The 20269-nt window shown below is 41.7% G+C and overlaps 2 protein-coding genes across 54 annotated transcripts in view; both read right to left on the bottom strand.

Moving 5' to 3' along the window:
* Positions 1 to 20269, bottom strand: part of LOC308465380 (immunoglobulin lambda-1 light chain-like) — a 157515-nt gene that overhangs the window by 20481 nt on the left and 116765 nt on the right. For 28 of the 50 annotated variants that reach the window (XM_080985313.1, XM_080985324.1, XM_080985302.1 and 25 more), the window contains exon 3: positions 2134 to 2171. The exons of 10 other annotated variants lie outside the window; for them this stretch is intronic. In XM_080985313.1, coding sequence (XP_080841439.1) covers positions 2134 to 2171 — 38 coding nt within the window. The remainder of the gene's footprint in view (positions 1 to 2133; positions 2172 to 20269) is intronic. 12 more of the 50 variants (XM_080985316.1, XM_080985317.1, XM_080985315.1 and 9 more) reach the window with 1 other exon arrangement.
* The window catches only part of LOC308465386 (immunoglobulin lambda-1 light chain-like), a 151460-nt gene continuing 140529 nt past the window's right edge, over positions 9339 to 20269 (bottom strand). For 3 of the 4 annotated variants that reach the window (XM_080985361.1, XM_080985359.1, XM_080985360.1), the window contains exons 3-4: positions 16514 to 16551; positions 9339 to 9898 (exon numbers count right to left, since the gene is read on the bottom strand). In XM_080985361.1, the coding sequence (XP_080841487.1) occupies positions 9579 to 9898; positions 16514 to 16551 (358 nt within the window). In that variant the 3' untranslated portion in view covers positions 9339 to 9578. Of the gene's footprint in view, positions 9899 to 16513; positions 16569 to 20269 lie in introns of all 4 variants that reach the window. The other variant, XM_080985358.1, reaches the window with a different exon arrangement.

Raw genomic sequence — 20269 nt, 5'->3', positions numbered from 1 at the left:
ATAGGGAAGCGTTAATCTTCTAAATTATAGTTTCTCATTTTCTTGGGCTTAAGTTCAATTTCCCATGTTTTCAAATCAATTCATGGTTTCTTTTTCGGTCCTCACAGAATGTTCACCAGGTTTTCTCCCAACATACAGTACATATATTTTTCGGTCCTCACAGAATGTTCACCAGGTTTTCTCCCAACATACAGTACATATATTTACAAGCAGTTTTACCTTTCTTTGTACAGCTCCATTTGCACCGCACAAAAAGTGCGAGGTTTTTAGCGGGGACAATTAAAATAAAATCTATCATTTGATTAATGATGTAAAACCCCCAAAATGTATTTTCTATAGTTAAGTTTTTACCTCTATCTTCAGTACATTTTATTATATTTTATTGCTACGGCTAGTTCAAATAAAGATTCAATCATCTATATCTATCTATCTATCTATCTATCTATCTATCTATCTATCTATATCTATCTATATCTATCTATCTATCTGTCTATCTATCTATCTATCTATCTATCTATCTATCTATCTATCATCTATCTATCTATCTATCTATCTATCTATCGTCTATCGTCTATCTGTCATCTTTCATCTATCATCTATCTATAAAGTAGGCTCAAAGCACTCTAAACAGTCATGGCTTCCCCCATAGAACTCTGGGTTTGGAAAGGTTACTGAGAGATTTTAGAATCCCTCTATTCTCCTCACGCAGAGTTCCCACGGGAGACAGATTGATTGCTGAACCCCTTTTGGTCTGAAGATCTCATCGTAATCTGAAGACCACCAGCCCTGGTGCTTTCTCTCTTTTAATGCATGGCTTATAACCACCAGTCTCATTTAGGTGCCTATTTGGACATTTGGACATGCCTATATTAACGGATTAATGGAATATTCTTATTGTTAATGTCATTTGGGTTGCACTCAACTCAGTATTAATTCATGCAGACCAACTGAAATTAATGGAGTTAAATTTGTTCATTTCAGCAGGTCTACTCTGAGCAATGATTAGCATGGGGTGCAGATATTCCGAAAGAAAGAAAGAAAGAAAGAAAGAAAGAAAGAAAGAAAGAAGCGTCTATATTTTTCCAGTGGGACCAACAGTAAGTCTGGGATGCAGCAATTGAGACTACGGAATTAATCTTTGCTGCTGTGCCTCTACTTCAATTAATAAATTAAGCCTGTGCAGTTGATTTAACAGCAAAGGAAAAAAATCAGGAGATCTGATCATCAATCTCATGGGTTAGGTTGCTTTCAACCTTCTGATGCACTGTGAATTGCAAAGTGGTCACTTCAGTTTGTTCCCAAACCCCATTCAGTTCTGGTGAAATTTTATGCACAGAGTTGACCCTGGTTTCCATTTCAGATGATTGCATTTTGTGTTGTAGAATGCAGAGAGTCCTGTTTCTCTTAGATTGGGAGCATGTTGCTCTGAACTGCAGAGCTATCTAGAAACAGAATCTATTCTATTCCTCTGCTTAGGAAGTCCCAAAATGAAAATACAAAATTAGAAAAAGTAAAGGGAGCTACATTTGAAAAACAACACACAACCCAGATCCAACCATTTTATAAGGTGAGCCAAAATGTCACAACGTAAGGTGCAAGTGTTTAGGCCACCCAGAATGGAGATTTCTGGAAACCTGAAATGCTTCACGCTATTTTGTGACATTTTGGTTGGTGTATTGCTTTAATGTGACCTTTGGAGCACAATTCGGGGATTATCCAAACTGCCCTTAATTCATATTGGGTACCTGGAGTAGCACAGCTCAAATTCACTTTTCTGCTATCTTTAGCACCCACCAGTAAAATTATGTCTGAGTTTAGCCACCACGGAAATTTGCAAAAAATGATTTCCAAAGACAGTCACATTGACCTAGACTAAGGAAAAGAATTTCCCACCCAGCCTGAATTAACTGTCCAATGTTCTTGAGGAAAGAAGAGGCAGGTAACATGGTTTTGCAATATCCCGTTCTGGCTAGGATCACAAGTACATTTTCTATGAAAGGCTCATTGTAAACTAAACAACAAATGCCCTAAGGTCAGGTTTACAGTCAGAGAAGGAAAAAAGGGCAAAAATGATGGAAAAGTTAGAATATTGTCACAGGTATGGAAAGGGTTGTGATAAATTCAGTGACTTACCTGTGACAGTCAGGTGGGTCCCTCCTCCGAAGATCCACCACAGTGACACACAGCTGTACAAAAACCTGCTGTCTCTTCACAAGGAGAGACAAGCCGTCGACACCTATCCCATTTGGGAATAGAATGGGCAACAGGACAGCTTCTGTTTTCCTTACGGTGACGTATTTCTCCCCTATTTCTTAAGAAGTTTAAAAAAATTAATTTATAAGCCACTTTTCCAAGAGATTGAACGTTTCCTAAAGTGGTGGATGAACACCAATAAAAAAACAAACAGTACAAATGAGCCATCTTTTAAATAGAGTCAATGGAACATACAGTGGTACCTTGGTTCTCAAACTTAATCCAATCCCGAAGTCCGTTCCAAAACCAAAGCATTCCAAAACCAAGGCGTGCTTTCCCATAGAGAGCAATGCAAAAGGGATTAATCCGTTCCAGACTTTTAAAAACAACCCCTAAAGCAGCAAGTTAACATGAATTTTACTATGTAACAAGACCATTGATCCATAAAATGAAAGCAATAACCAATGTACTGTACTATAAAATAAATAAGACAGCATTGTAGATGATAAAAATTAAAATTATTATTTTTTCCTTACCTGCACTGATGATATTCATTGTTTGGATGGGGGACTGTTATCCATTTCCGCAGTCACACAATCAATCAATCAATCAATCAATCAGTAGCTGAACTAGGTTCCACACAGTCACAAAGACAAATGAACTGAAAAAGCCTCAAAAACAAAAATGGAAAATAAATACAAAAACAAAAGTGCCAAACTTAATCCGTTCCAGAAGTCCGTTCGAAAACCAAGGCGCAGCTTCTGATTGGTGCAGGCACCCCAGAAACAATAACCAACAACTGCATTCGATGTTCGGTTTCCGAAAAACGTTCAAAAACTAGAACACTTGCTTTCGGCGTTTGAGAACCAAGGCGTTTGAGAACCAAGGTACCACTGTACAACTAAAAATATAGTTAGCAGTGTTTTGGAAGAAAGATGACATAATGACCTGGTTCATCCATGGGAACAGCATTCCTGGATTCTGTTTGGCAGCCAGAAGACTCTCAGGTCTTCCAAGGAGTTCTGTTGCCCATTATTTTTCTCTTGATGTTGGGAACACGATGGATGAGTTCCTTTGGTCCACCGGTAGCCAAGGCAGTGTCCTCCATATGACTGCAACCCCCTTCATCCCTGACCATAGGCCACCCTAATTGTGGATGATGGGAGTTGTAATCCAAAAACCTAGAAGGTTACCAGGACTTTGCTTCAGTTTGGTCTCTGGAGGAGAATCTAAGAATTGGTACCACTGCCTCATTTAGTCCAGGAGATGTTGGCTCTGTTTCTGACAAGAAGCCTCACAACTGAATCAGTCTGGAGGCAGTGAAGCTTTCTTTGTGCCACAATAGTTTTTTTATAAATTAAACTCAATGCACTAGACCGTTCTTTGGAGTTCAAGTATGAACTTCCTTAATTAGCTTCTAGTATGTCTCAGAGAAAACACTTATCACAGATTCAAAAAAATGAACTTGTACATTGAGTTCTGAAAGCTGCTGCTGAATTTCATTTATTCAGGGTGAAATATATATGCTTCCACTAATGCACAATCCTGCACTTCAAATTTGCAGATAGAAGAAAACTCCATTGCTTCTATGGGTCTCTGTCTGGTCTTTGACAACAATAAGGATTGATGGATTGATTGATCTGTGGGTTCTGACTTCTCTCACTTGCACACTGTCCATTTTTTGGCCTGCTATCATTATTCATTCATTCATTCATTCATTCATTCATTCATTCATTCATTCTGTGGTTCTTGTGATGAAGAGTGGTATATAAATCTAATAAATAACAATAATGATGTTTTATGCAAGTGCGTTTTGATCAGAACGGCACTGCACCATGGATTTTGTAGTCAGCCCCATGGATTTCATAGATAGAAACCAATAGGAGTAGACTTTTGAGCAGACTTCTCAGAAGACGGCTATCACAAACCCATTGCTTTCTGATTTATCCCACTCTTTTGAGTAGCCACAGCTTCCAGGATAGAGAGATTCAAAATACATGGGGCAGCATCCATGGGGTTCAGCAGTCCATGTTCTCATCCTCAATTTATTTGTATGCTGCTTTTCCAAAGTTGAAACCATGCTCAAGTACCGTAGTTCTCTTCCTTAGCCTGGACCATGTTTGCTGGCACTGAGACCTAGTAAACAGCTGGTGTACATGGCCTGATGGCCATTGCCATTCTGGGCTTCTTTGGGAGGAAGGCCAGAGTACAAATCCGATAAAAACAAACAACAAACAAGCAAGTAAATAAATGAATAAATAATACTGCAAAAGGGCCTGTCTAAAGCATTGTAGGTGTGCATTTTGACAGCAAAGACGCCTGCTTCTTGGGAGAAAAGTAATGACAAACCTAGACAGCATCTTAAAAAGCAGAGACATCACCTTGCCAACAAAGGTCCGTATAGTTAAAGCTATGGTTTTCCCAGTAGTGATGTATGGAAGTGAGAGCTGGACCATAAAGAAGGCTGATCGCCGAAGAATTGATGCTTTTGAATTATGGTGCTGGAGGAGACTCTTGAGAGTCCCATGGACTGCAAGATCAAACCTATCCATTCTTAAGGAAACCAGCCCTGAGTGCTCACTGGAAGGACAGATCCTGAAGCTGAGGCTCCACCTCATGAGAAGAGAAGACTCCCTGGAAAAGACCCTGATGTTGGGAAAGATGGAGGGCACAAGGAGAAGGGGACGACAGAGGACGAGATGGTTGGATAGTGTTCTCGAAGCTACCAGCATGAGTTTGACTAAACTGTGGGAGGCAGTGGAAGACAGGAGTGCCTGGCGTGCTCTGGTCCATGGGGTCACGAAGAGTCGGACATGACTAAACGACTAAACAGCAACAAATATATGGGTTTGCAGTCCATCACAGGCAGAAACCTAGGTTGATGCAACATAGATGCACTGGGCCTTTGCTCCCTGGTCCCTGTGAGTGGGTTTGCAATTGTAGAGTTGGAAGCGTCATCTAGTCCAACCCTCGTGATATGATGAAGGGAATCCCCAGAGAAGCTGCGACTTGAAAGGAAGTCAGCTTTGGCCAAGAGAATTCTGGCTCATGGTTTAAGAAGGCCCAAATGTGCCCTTTGTGGCGTTCCCTTGGGGCTGATCAGGCAGAAGGTAGGGACACCATCAGCAGGTGGAGTTGGAGCCAACAGCAGACAGAGGAAGAGACAACCGGTTCTGGTTTCCTCACACACACCCCTCCCGCAAGTCCTACAAGGAAAATAATGAGACTAAGGGGGAGAAAGTTGACAGCCAAGGCCACATTTTAAACTGGCAGGCAGGTGGGGGCTGGCTAAGAACAGGCTAGAGTTGGTGAGACAATGCTCCATTCATTGTGATGATCCCACCTTCATAGGGGAGATGTTCTGAGCACAGTCAAAAACACCTGGTCAACAAGGAGAGACTCCTTTCTAGTTTTCAGGAAGTTTTTGTGGCAATGTCCATCAGGGTAGGAAGATTGGCATTAGTCCAAGTAGCATCTTACAAGGTTCACTGGTGTTTTCCCATTTAGGTTCTGGTCTGAGCCTTGCCTCTTGATGTTCAGAGCTAACTAACAGCTGGTGCCTGGGGAAGGAGGATTAATCTGTAAAATATGGCACTGATCATATGTTGTTCTGGAGATTGTAAGATGCTATCACCAGCAGTGCAGGCCCCCAGTATTTATCTGACTGTGCCAGCCCTGGTAATATGCAGAACAGAACTGATGGAATGAGGATTGATTTTGACATCGACATCAACCCAATTCAGATCAATTCTGATCTGAAGTTGCATGGCAAGACCTTCCCCCAAGAACAAATTCTAGAATGAATGGATGATTCTGTAGGAACCATCCTGTAAAATGTGGATGATTCCTCATAGGGAGGCAATATTGGTTTCCTATGAGTTGAATTTAGGTGTAAGTCTGCCAACAACGAAAGCAGAATTTGCCACTGTTACACTGCTGTCTCTGAAGCATATCTGCTTGTCCAATGTGGGAAACAGGAGACTAGACTAGGTGGGCATTCAGTTTGATCCATCAGGAGAACACTATAGATGTGGAGCTATGGAAAAACCCATGAAAAAAAAGGTTTCCCTCCAATTTTTATAGTGTTTTTTCAATTTTTTTTAAAGTAGAAAAAACAGTAAATATATTTCTAGTTTCCCCCCAAGTTTTCACTTCCAGGTCTTTACAACTCTGGTCAGGAGTCATCTGACATTCTGAAATTAAGGGGTGAGATGGACCCAAAGTGGTGGTGAGAATTTACATGAGTCAATAAGCAGGTTACTTATGGAATACCAAATGGTTAAGAGAAGACGGTGCTTTGAGACTCATCCTCCTCTGAAGCAGCCATAGACATCTTTTTAGACCTTTGACAGTTCTCTCTCTTTCCAAATAGCCTCTCACACAAGTTAAAATAGGCTGGGAAGAAGATGGGCTATGGTGTTTCATTTCCCGACCAGCTCGTGACAGTACTGTGTAGAAAATTGGGTGGGACTGACTCATGGTATATGTAGGGTGACCACAATCTGGAGGAAGAAACTGGGACTTTACTAATATCCAGCCCCATATTTGTCATTTTAGATCAGGGGGTCTGACCTGTAGGCCCCCCCATATGCACCCCGCTTGGACTACTGCAATGCGCTCTACGTGGGGCTACCTTTGAAGGTGACTCGGAAACTACAGCTAATCCAGAATGCGGCAGCTAGACTGGTGCCTCGGGGCAGCCGCCGAGACCACATTACACCGGTCTTGAAAGACCTACATTGGCTCCCAGTACGTTTCCGAGCACAATTCAAAGTGCTGGTGTTGACCTTTAAAGCCCTAAACGGCCTCGGCCCAGTATACCTGAAGGAGCGTCTCCACCCCCATCGTTCTGCCCGGACGCTGAGGTCTAGCGCCGAGGGCCTTCTGGCGGTTCCCTCATTGCGAGAAGCAAAGCTACAGGGAACCAGGCAGAGGGCCTTTTCGGTAGTGGCGCCCGCCCTGTGGAACGGCCTCCCATCAGATGTCAAAGAGATACACAACTACCTGACATTCAGAAGACATCTTAAGGCAGCCCTGTTCAGGGAAGTTTTTAATGTATGATATTTTAGTGGGGTTTTTTGGTTTCTATGGAAGCCGCCCAGAGTGGCTGGGGAAACCCAGCCAGATGGGCGGGGTACAAATAATAAATTATTATTATTATTATTATTATTACTTATTCAACCTATTCTTAAATGATTTGGCTCATCACTTTGAGGATGTAAATGGACATCCACCGGCATTAGGCCAACATAAAATAAGATTGCTTTTATACGCAGATGATATTACAATTCTTTCTCATACTCAGATCAGCCTTAGAAGACTTCTGAACTCGTTTTTTTCTTCCTTCTGCCAGATCAACTCCTTGGGAATTAATTATGAAAAATCTAAAATTATGATAATTTCTCAAAGTTGTCAAATTGTTAAATGGGGACTAGATAATCACCCCATTGACCAGGTAAAATCTTTTGAACACCTAGGGATATTCTACCAGCCAAATTTAAACTGGACAAAAACACAGGCGTTGAATGACCATCCAAGTAAAATGCACCACATCTGTGATTCTTCATTTTTTCTTCCTCAGAGGCAACCAGATGGTCCCTGCTGCAATAAATATATTTTAATGCCAACGTCCTTTCTCAGTTATTGTATGGCATTCCAATTTGGATAGAAGCATTTAATAGAGTAGCTGAACAAATTCAAGCCCCATATTTGTCATTTTAGATCAGGGTGTTGACCTATAGGCCCTCCATATGTTGTTGGACTCCATATTTCATCACCTCCAGCCAGCATGGTCAAAGACCAGGGAATGTCCAAAACCATCTCAGGGGAAACCAGTTAGTCACAAGCTACAGAGTCTTCCCAATAAATATAGAATGTTCATTTTCTATTGTTTTCTCTTATTCTCTCAACAAACCCATGGCTTTAATTCACTGGAGCCTAGTGTACCCTGACTGCCAGGAGATCTTTCAGGGAGGAGTTGTAATAGTGCAGTTTTGCCCAACGTGGTGGCCTCCACATGACTTGGACTACAACTCCCATCAGCCCCAGCTAGAAGGCCAGCATTCAGATATGATGGGAGCTATAGTCCTAAATTGGGAGGGAATGGGTTTAGACGAAGCTACACATTCTCATGTCTCCTTATAGTTAGTGCCGTTCGCTTCACCCGGTGCCCATTGGAACTGGTGGGGCAGGGAGACCAAAAGTAGGGAGGGTCAGCGACGGGCAAAGCTATTGGCAGACTGCTTGTGGGAAGGGAGAAAGGACGGGTGGTTCTGCCTGAGGATACATGGAGGTTGTTTGGGAGCAGTGCTGCATTAACGCTAATGAACCACTCTCCACAAGGGGCATGGAGCACACATGGCAGACCAGAGGTGATATTTGGGAATGTTTGAAATACCACCTGAAATGAATCCTAAATCCCCCCTTCTATTTCTCTGGAGCTGAATGGGAAGAGAGGAGTAGTGAATTTTCGTTGGGCAAAGGATTTATATGGAGGCATGTTCAGCTAGTTCATTAAAGTGAATAGCAACTTGAGTCAATTCATCGCATCTAATCATACTATAGAGCCCTTAAGTAGCACTGCTCCTGCAGCACTGGAATTTGTTTACATGCAGCATTGCCTGGTGGAAAGGGCTACAGCCCAATGGTAGTCCATCTGTATTGCATCAGGGTGTCCTTGCTTCAATCCCAGACATCTCCATGTAGGATCGGGAGCCTAGTACCTCTTCATTAAACATCCTGAATGCAATGAGTGATCCACTGAGTGGAAGGAAGAACATGTCGGATTGTACGTGATGTTTGGGAATGTTTGAAATACCCACCAGAAATGAATCTGGGATGCATCCTGAACTGAAATTGACCTTTTCCATTTCTCAGGACCTAAATTGGTAGGTAGGACTAAGAGAGAACCCTGCCTGATCTCCAGGAAAACCACAGCCCACCGGTGTAGAAAATGCCCACCTACACAGACCACTGGTCTGACTTGGGAGAAGGCCACTTCCTACATTCCCATGAAATCGCACTGCTTTTACCACTGCATTTTGGCTGAGTAACAACACACTTCCTTCTGTAATAGGACAGGAAACCATGAAAACAACCTGCTTGAAGGAGATGGAATGAAGAAGTGGGTCAAGAAATCACACAGGTGAAATGTATGACATTTTATTAATTTGCTATCATTATAAGCCAACATACAAAGGAGATTCCAGGGAGAAGAGGAAGGGAGAGGGTGTGGGGAGGGGAACGACATAGGAAGGAAACCAGACTGGATGGATCAACGTAGCATTAGAGGAAATCAGAGAATAAACTTGGCCCCCTTGAACATGAAAGGACTCTTTCTTCTCAGCTGCTAGAGGCACGAGGAACTCATCAGACCCATCCAGCCTTTAGGCACAGTCCAATCTCCTCACCACCTTCTCAACGGTCTTCCCTTCATGCGTCACTTTGCAGATGACTGCCTCATAGCTCTCCCAGTCGGACTTTTTCATGCTGAGGTAGCTGCTGGCCGCGTACTTGTCATTCAGCTTGGTGGGCGTGGTTGTCTCCACCCCAGAGGAGATGGGGGTGCCATCAGCCTGCCAGGTAACTTGGACAGTGCCTGGGTAAAAGCCATCTATGAGACACACCAGGGTGGCTTTGTCTGAGCTCTTCAGTTCTTCTGGGGATGGTGGGAAGACGTTCACTGTTGGAGGTACTGTTGGCTGACCTGGAAGTCAAGGGGAAACCTGGTTAAGTGTTGTGTCTCAGGGGAATATTAAATATTTGGCACATATAATAATTTACTTGATTTCATAAAGGAAGCACTAATCTGACTCTATTCCCCAAAGTTGTGTCCTGAAATGTTTTGTAAGGACATTTGACTGTCTGGAAGGCATGACTTGTTGATGTCAATCTCCTCCAAAAGCTTTTCTTCTCCCCCAGCCTCAAGACCCTTTGTAATACTGTTGCTTGTGAAGCCTTCTCCTCAATTTAACTGCCATTATGGATTATATCTTCTCAGAATGCCCTACTATTAAATATATCATATAGATGTTTCCGGATTCATTGTGCTCCATGTGGTGGGGGTGTCAGAAACTGGGAGCTGCTATTTAAATTTCCCATAATGCCCTGATGTAGCATTACTCTGAGTCACTGTAAGCAAATTTAAATGGTGGCTTCTGGACCCATCTATTTTTAGAAAGAGGATATTTTGCTGTAAGCTCAACTAGGTGGCCTTCAAGACCCCTTATGATTCCTTATGATTCTAGTCTGCAGTTCTGTGTGCTGGAATTTTTGAAAGGATCTGGTGGCTTTCTGGAAGCCACGCCTTTTCATTTTGGTAGCCTGCCTTCTAGTCCCAAACGTTTTATTCCCCCTGCCAACTTCTAGAAAACAATTTCCCCAGTTTAATTGTTATTATATATTCTCAGAATGCCTGACTTTTTAAATGTATGGCAGAGATGACACCTAAGGTTTCTGATTTTCCCAGAGGTAGATGCCACTCACAGAGAGACGAAACCTTGCACACACCTCTGATCCATTTTTGCTTAGAGCATTTAGTGTTGAGCCTAGTGACCAAGGTGGAATGGGGGTGGGAGGAAGCAAGTGCATTGGTTAAGCCAGATATATAGTTGTGGGCACCTGAAAAGAAGTGGAATGCTTTATTGCCTCTGTGTTTGCTAGATGTTCTTAGACTCCAATTCCCATTAGTTGGAGTCTAATAACACCGAGAGGCCCACAGATTCTGCAATCCTGAATTAAAGCCTTTGTCTGTCACACTTTCTTTTTAATATTATTGTTCTTCTTCTTGTTGCTATTGTTATTAATTAAGCCACCCTGAATCCTATCAGGAAAAAAGGTGTGGTATAAACAAACAAGCAAACAAACAGTATAATAAATCATAATCAGTGCTTTTTTCGGGGGGGGGGGTGTGCAGGGGTATGCGTACCCCTAAATATTTTGTGAATTTTTGAACTTTTGTCCATTTACTGTATTTATTTTTCCCAATTTGAACTTATAAAATGGTGGTTTTCTTCAGTCAAAATGAGAGTACCCCTAAACATTTGTTTTAGAAAAAAAGCACTAATAATAATAATAATAATAATAATAAATCTTGAGGCCATATGCCTTTGAGGGTATATGCCTCTTGCGGCCATATGCTGATAGTGGATTGGAACAAAGTCCAAAGTAACAATTGCTTTCTCAAAATCTTCTGTACCATGAAAATAAATAAAAACAGTAATTTCCTTTTTTTAAAAAAGTTCAAAGTGGGGTGGGTGGATCATCCATTTTCTCTCACACTTTCCACAACACCTCTCCCTCTCTCTTCCCCCCTCCTTCCCCTCCCCCTCCACCAGAAGAGGGCCAGATCCCTCTTGCCAGAGGTTTCGCCTTATCACCCACATCAGGCTTTTGAAATTAGGAAAAGGCTCACAATGGCGTTCCTATTAAGCTTCGTGGACTTGGACATATACCAATAAGGATGGAGGGGAGTCGCCTAACAGCTCACAGAAAAAGCTGCCCGTGTAGCCGATGGGAGGAGGATGGGTTGGGTTGTGGCAGCCTCATAGATCGGCAACCTCTGATGCCTCCTCTCCGCAAATGTTCCCCCTTCCCTGCTTCACTAGGATTCCTGCATTGCAGAGGGTTGGACTAGATGACCCATAGGGTCCCTTGCATCCCTACATTTCTATGGTTCTGTGATACGCCACCAACACATAACCAGGTTTTGAACGTGGAGCAATGCACTGACCCAGTCCTCACGGAGGTTGCAAACCTATTGACTTTGGGGCTGCTGGCAGGAGGCTAGCATGACAGAATGGACCGGCATGTCAAGGAGAAAAGTATGCTCAAAATATTCCCCCCTGCAATGTTGGATTTCTTTGTACATGGATTTTCTTTAAAAAGAAGAAGGGGGGGGGGGCAAGGAGGAATACAGTGGTACCTCGGGTTAAGAACTTAATTCGTTCTGGAGGTCCGTTCTTAACCGGAAACTGTTCTTAACCTGAGGTACCACTTTAGCTAATGGGGCCTCCTGCTGCCGCCGTGCTATTTCTGTTCTCATCCTGAAGCAAAGTTCTTAACCCGAGGTAATATTTCTGGGTTAGCGGAGTCTGTAACCTGAAGCGTATGTAACCTGAGGTACCAGTGTATTCCAATCAATTTACAGTGGTACCTCGGGTTACATACACTTCAGGTTACATACGCTTCAGGTTACAGACTCCGCTAACCCAGAAATATTACCTCGGGTTAAGAACTTTGCTTCAGGATGAGAACAGAAATTGTGCAGCGGCGGCAGCAGGAGGCCCCATTAGCTAAAGTGGTGCTTCAGGTTAAGAACAGTTTCAGGTTAAGAACAGGCCTCCAGAACGAATTAAGTTCTTAACCTGAGGTACCACTGTATTGTAGCTAATAGACCCCAAAAGGAAAAAAAGGGAAAAGGTTGTATCTGCCTAATGTTTACTCATAATAAACACATTGGAATTAATAGTTTGAAATTATTCATGCCCATTAATTTCAGTGAGTTAACTTTGAGTAGGACTCAATCAATGCATGATAACCGCGTAACTACATTAATATCTTCCAGAGGGAAAGGCCTGTTCATCTGTCATAGCAAAGAGCACAAAGAGTCTTGTGGTGCCCTAAAGACTAACACAGGTCCTTGGTAGCTCTAGCCAGGTTGGGCGAAAGTATTTTGCTGCCCGAGGCAAAGAACAAGATGGTACAGCCCATTCCCCATAGAGAGGACAACTGGATAGGCAGTTGAATTTTACTTGAGCATTAGCAATGGAAGGAGATTGCCTGTCTGTATCTTTCCATCCACCCATCCATCTATCTATTAATCCATCCATCTAGATCAGGGATCAGCAAACTTTTTCAGCAGGGGGCCGGCCCACTGTCCCTCAGACCTTGTGGGGGGCCGGACTATATTTTGAAGGGAAAAAATGAACAAATTCCTATTCCCCACAAATAACTCAGAGATGCATTTGAAATAAAAGCACACATTCTACTCATGTAAAAACACCAGGCAGGCCCCACAAATAACCCAGAGGTGCATTTTAAATAAAAGGACACATTCTACTCATGTAAAAACATGCTGATTCCCGGACCATCCGTGGGCCAGATTTAGAAGGCGATTGGGCCAGATCTGGCCCCTGGGCCTTAGTTTGCCTACCCATGATCTAGATAAACAAACACACACACTTTGGTGATCAATTCATTGTTTTAAGACTATGTGAAATCTAGCTTCACGTTAAAACATTTTGTTGGCCAATCCGTATCACCCTTTCCCCCCAGTACATACACAAAGCGATCAACATGTATCTTATTTGAAGTTAACCAGCATACTTTCCCCTTACAACTAATGGGATTTTGGTGGGATTTATACTGCCTAACCATCGCTCCACCCCAATCCATTCCCTCACGGCAGGAATGCCTCCTTCTCATCAGCGATGCCCTTTGGAAGACTGGAAATTGACGGAAGTGCAATATCTTTACTAGGACCAACTAGGACCAAAAGCAATGAAAAAGCATCTCTGAGTTCATCAAAATGCTTCTCCAGGCGGGATGGTTAGCAAGGGGGGGGGGGGGGATCTAGAACAAAAAATGAGGTTGGGAGCGGAAAAAGAAAAGCGGCCAAGATGAAAAGCCGTAGTCTGCCATCCATTGCACTAAATATTATGTACTAATAGCATTTCCCATGAATGGGTTCTTACATAGCCTAAATTGCACTGGTCCTTGTGGAAAAGGGAAGTATCAACAGAATTAGAGGAACCCTGAACCTTGCCGTGTTTTGCTAAAGTATTGAAAAATCTTGGAGACAACAACCCAAACAGCTCAATGAAGAGTGAGCATGCTGTGCATTCATGGACCACAGATTGACTCTCTGAGAGGGGAAAACAAACAGAAAACTGTCAAGAGAGGGAGGGAATGGAGTATCCTGAACAAGGCATTGCTGGCTGGCTTTCAGTAATCAGGAAACACCAGAGTGCAACGTTTTGTTACAGATCCTACTTGCCTTAAGAAGTCAGCTTATGTTAGTCATAGACCCATCAAAATTAGTGCCCATGGGTAACTTAAGTCCATTAATTTCAGTGAGTCTACTCTTTAGCAGAACTTAGTTGGGTACTACCCACTGGATGATATTCAACTAAAGTTGAATATCTTTAGTTGAAGATACTTATTCAGTGCAGATGCATTGAAATTAAATAGGTCCATTAGTTTCTGTGGCTCTATGCTAAGTAAAATGTAGCTGACTGTCACCCAGTGAGGTTTTTGCAATATCCTTTTCTTTTCCGCACCACCCATTTTTAATTCTTTTCCACTCTCTTTTTGCTAAACACCCTCCAGCTTCAAAATAAAAAAATTCCTTCCAGTAGCACCTTAAAGACCAACTAAGTTAGTTCTTGGTATGAGCTTTCGTGTGCATGCACACTTCTTCAGATACACTCAGAAGTGTGCATGCACACGAAAGCTCATACCAAGAACTAACTTAGTTGGTCTTTAAGGTGCTACTGGAAGGAATTTTTTTATTTTGACTGGCAGACCAACACGGCTACCTATCTGTAACCCTCCAGCTTGACAGAGGAAGGTTGATGAACCTGAACGGTTGGCCAGCTATTGTGACTTTTTAGTTAGTCCCCAATAAAGTTATTATACTCCCCCCCCCCCCTGTCCTAATGGACCAACGCAGCTGTCTAAAATCTTTTCGGAAGTGGCAAGCCATGGACCCAACACAAACTCCAACTCTGTTACTAATCCAGAATGCGGCAGCTAGACTGGTGACTGGGGGCGGCCGCCGAGACCATATAACACCGGTCCTGAGAGATCTGCATTGGCTTCCAGTACGTTTCCGAGCACAATTCAAAGTGTTGGTGCTGACCTTTAAAGCCCTAAACGGCCTCGGCCCAGTATACCTGAAGGAGCGTCTCCACCCCCATCATTCTGCCTGGACACTAAGGTCCTGCGCCGAGGGCCTTCTGGCGGTTCCCTCATTGCGAGAAGCAAAGCTACATGGAACCAGGCAGAGGGCCTTCTCAGTAGTGGCACCCTCCCTGTGGAACACCCTTCCAGCAGATGTCAAAGTGATAAACAACTACCTGACATTCAGAAGACATCTTAAGGCAGCCCTGTTCAGGGAAGTTTTTAACGTGTGATATTTTATTGTATTTTTGGTTTCTATGGAAGCCGCCCAGAGTGGCTGGGGAGGCCCAGCCAGATGGGTGGGGTATAAATAATAAATTATTATTATTATTATTATTATTATTATTATTACTTTGGAAAAGAGATCCATTGACTTCACTGGGACATATTTTCAAGAAAATGTATTTAGGATACAGAGTATATTCTGCTTTCTTTTTGTTAGACTTGTTTCTGAGGGAATTGGGTTCAAAGTCAGCTTCTTGCATTCAGAATAGAGATGAATACACATTGGCAAGCAGAGTGGAAAATTCTAGCAACTTACAAAATAATATTTCACCTAACTTTTTCAATTCAACCAAATGCATCATGCTTTTTGTAAAACCTGTTTCTGCATGAAGACGTACCTGCAAATCATCTTTCTACCCCTGCACCATGAAAATATTTAATGTCCAGGGCAAACTGATTCAGATGTAAACTCACCAAGTTCAACCACTATTACTCCCAGGTAAGTAATTGCATTATTACTTATCCTATTATTTCAATCTATGACACCTAATATTTTTTAAATTCAGCAATGACTACAAAGGGGGGAAATGATATCATTTCTAATACAACCCCATTTTGAATTAGTTTTAAATATTACTTGTTGCTACAGATATTATTCTAAAAAAGGTAGAGGAGTCTTAAACTGAAAGGGCAATTTTGCTTTGTCACCATGGTCTTCCTGATATTTTTAAAACAAAACAAAACAGTGTGACAAATGAGAAAATTTGCTTTTTAACTTTGCCATAACCTTACCTGTGTATTCTTTTCCCACAATGGGAAAAGTTGAACCTACTAATTGACGACCCCAAAAACTCTCATCGAAAGTTGTAATGTTATTAAAAATGGCAGATAGCGATGGTTTCATGACAGCAAAGCATTTACTTATTCAGAAGTCTCACTTTGTCAACAGGACTTACTCCCAGTTAAGTGTTACCTTAGATTGCAACTTTAATCGGCACATAAAAGCAGAGAAACATTCTACAAATTCATCTGATCTAGTTGACCCAAGAGATGACAAATCCTGACCCTCTCCTAAGCTGATTTGGGCAAGAGATGACCTGCCTAACCCAGAGACAAAGTTTGGAATGAAAAATGACAGAAATTAAATACAAAGCCGATCAGAAAACAATTGTTTAGGCATTTTAAAGCGACTTACCTAGGACATTCAATTGGGTTCCACCGCCGAAGACATACACACAGTGACTAACGGCCTTACAAAAATGTTTTTTTGTCACCACAAAAAACTTTGCTTCCTCTTTTCTGGATAGCGTACCTGGTCAGTGACGAATTTGATGCAAACGGCATGCAGCAAAGGGCTTTGAAAGATGGGGCATAGGTGAGTTTTCAGTGCAAAAATGTTGGATGGATTCTGATGCAGAATAATTCATTGGAAAAAGAGAGAGCGCTGAGCCCTAGATCTGGAAAAAATATATATTCTGCAATGTGGTCGGGAGCCCTGCTGAAAAGGGTGTGAACAGCTGTCCCATGCAGACTGTCGTGCAAATAGTGATGGATGAATCTGTCAATTTCAGTTTCTCCCAGTTTTTCATTATTCTAATCAAAAACTCAGTTTGCCACATTTTGGTATTTTTATTTTTAAAGGAAGTCCTCGTGAAAATCCATCAGCATTGGATTTTCAGCATTGTAGTGGTGATTTCTCTCAGTATACACATTCTTTTTGCAAGCAGTCTCCCTCAAAACAGTGCTTTTCCGTGTGCTATTTTCATTCGCACATGCACTTTTATGCATAGTTCCCTTTAGCAAACACAGTTTTTTCCTGCACATCGTTGGTTTCCGTGCTGCATTGCAAAATTCAGAGAAGGGTTGATTTTGACGGAAAGCTGAAATTGTCTTCCCATATTGTTCTGGGAACAGCAAATAAGATAGTTCACATGAGCACGAGGAATTAATGTCTTCCTCCATAACCTCCTTGCAAAGGATCCAAGTGTAGCTGCAAGTTACAAGAGGGCAGACCCTCAGATTCCCCTCCTGTGCAGATCCATCAGGACTGGATAGGTCTACATATGTCTAAGGCAACTTACTTGTGGACATAAAGGTGCACATTTGCACTGAGTGGATGCTTAGGGAGATGTACACCATCGCACCAGCATACTTTGACCGTCAATTCACTTCCCTCCATCCAGTTCTTACTGTGGATAGGTGTGCTATCTGTGGCAGTTTTGCTCTTTTTACCTTTACCTTTTTACCAGTCTCTGGTTATGTACCCACGGCTCTACATTAGTCATGTCCATTAATTGCAACAGGTAAACTCTGAGTAGGACTAGCACCGGCCACAACCCTTCACCTCTGTGGAATTCAATCTTGGCTTGCAAACTGGATACTCGCTTCCAGTAAAATATTAATTCACTTCCTTCACCCACATTTTTGGTGATGAAAATATATATCTCTAATTGGGCCTTTGTCAAAACTGAGTCCAGGACACAGTGCAAGCAAAACTACCCACTTAAAATAATCAGTTCTTCTCTATCTCATGCTACCACTGAGATATTTCCCCTTTCTGCTCAGATTGATTTCAAGACTTGTGGCTCGGCTTACTACAGTTCTCAGGTGTGTCTGTGTATGCAGAGAGTTTACTGAAGACTGTACATTTACAGTGGTACCTCAGGTTAAGTACTTAATTCGTTCCGGAGGTCCGTTCTTAACCTGAAACTGTTCTTAACGTGAAGCACCACTTTAGCTAATGGGGCCTCCTGCCACCGGAGCACGATTTCTGTTCTCATCCTGATGCAGAGTTCTTAACCGAAGGTACTATTTCTGGGTTAGCAGAGTCTGTAACCTGAAGCATCTGTAACCTGAAGCGTATGTAACCTGAGGTACCACTGTACTTCAGGGCAATATATGTATCCTGTCATATTCAGAAGTCTACCCTACACCATCCAGAATCTAGAACCCTTCTGACTCCGATTTTCATTGAGACCTATTAATTCGTCTTTTTCTTTTGAAATATTTTTTGTTGGTTTTTACAAGCACAAATTTAAAATAATGAAAAGAAAAAACTTTTAACATATCCATACATGAGATTCTCTGAATCTCGTGACTTCCTCCCATCCCCTACATGGGTCCTTAAGATAGTTTTTCTAAAACTCCATATTCTTACATTCTCCACAGTTTTCATCTCTTTAGATTATCCATGTCTTTCGTTTCTTTACAGTTGTTTTTATTTATTTATTTTTTTTAAATATTTTTTATTGCTTTTCTCAGATACAGAAATGAAGTCAGATATATGAAAGAAATAACAGTAATAAGAAAAAAGAAAAAGAGAAAGAAATCCATCTTTCCAAGACATTTTTTCATCACCAACCGGACTTCCCCACGTTCCCCTCACCCTGCATTCTTTATAATAAAAATACCAACAAATTATTACCTTGTTTCATGCATTCCTTTGTACTTTCAAATAGTTATGTTTTAGGTTTAAAATACTTATTGTCAATTTACTTTTGCCTTAAAATAAATGTAATGTCATTTTAAACCTTAGTCCCTTCATAATTATAACTTAATTTCACATATCACCGAATCTTGTTGCTGAAGCTAGATTTTCCAAATCATGCAAATTCTTAACATTCATATAACTTATAATATTTTTGTAAATAGTCCTTGAACTTTTTCCAATCCTCCTCCATTATTTCTTCTCCCAAATCTCGGATTCTGCCGGTCATTTCAGCCAGTTCCATATAATCCATCAATTGCGTCTGCCACTCTTCCAGTGTGGGTAAATCTTGTGACTTCCAGTGTTTTGCAATAAGTATTCTTGCTGCTGTCGTTGCATACATAAAAAAAGTTCTGTCTTTCTTTAACACCTTCTGGCCGACAATGCCCAGGAGGAAGGCTTCTGGTTTCTTGGGAAAGGTGTACTTAAACACCTTTTTTAACTCATTATAGATCATCTTTACGGTTGTTTTTAAAGTCCAGCTAATGTTTTTATTTGTTTACAATGGTCTCCTAAGTAAATTATGAATTTTAATCCGCCTTTTTCTACAAGCTGGATTCCCATAGGCATCCATGACAGACTTGTGTAGACTTCCCCTCTATAGACTAATTTCTACTAAAGTTGTTTTTAATAAAGCCGTGAACCCCTTCTCAAGTGATTCCTGGGTCCCTGGAGAATTCTACACAACACATGCACCCATTCTGTAGACAACACCATCTCTCCCATCTGGTCTGAATTTATATGTGACCTGCAACAGTGCAATACAGATGTGTTGTTATATCTGGTTTGAAGTTTACCCCCCCCCCCCAAATAACCCAACTTCACCAAACACAAGGAACGCACTCCAAAGTACAAATCTGTGCCATCAGATTCCATAGAAGAGAGATGCTCTCACATCTCCTTCAGTTCCTTAAAAACTGTTGACTTGTCATTAGGAACACAGCAAGATTACTAATTCTGAGTCAGACCATGGTCCGTCTAGTACGATATTGTCAACCCCATGTAGAGATGCTGGGGACTGAATCTGAATCTGTTCTGACTGAAATTCCCAGGTGTCAGAAACGGTTATTTATATATGCTACTACGGTGTCTTGTTAGCCCCAAAATGGAAAACGAGCGAGGTCCCAACCAAAGAAGAATGGCAACTTAAGTTGACAGAATATGCGCAGCTTGCAGACTTAACATATGGAATAAGAGAACAAGGAGAACATATGTTTAGAGAAGATTGGGAAATGTTTATTGAATATATGGGGTGAAACTGTGTACACTTGAAAATGGCAGCATTAAGATAAAATCAGCAGGGTAAATAAGTTATGATGGATGTAATAATGGAATAGTGAATGGTATAGTTTCTGTAAAACATGCAGGGATTTAAGATATGTAAAATGAACCATGGAAAGAGAAGAAGGGAAGTCATTGATTACTTAAGGATGTAATAAAACAGAAAATTTAATGAAATTTATA

The sequence above is a fragment of the Podarcis pityusensis genome (genome assembly GCF_964106645.2).
Source record: "Podarcis pityusensis genome assembly, chromosome: 16".
Lineage (NCBI taxonomy): Eukaryota > Metazoa > Chordata > Lepidosauria > Squamata > Lacertidae > Podarcis > Podarcis pityusensis.
Note: the sequence above shows the minus strand (reverse complement) of the source record. Positions and strands in the feature narration are given on the sequence as shown.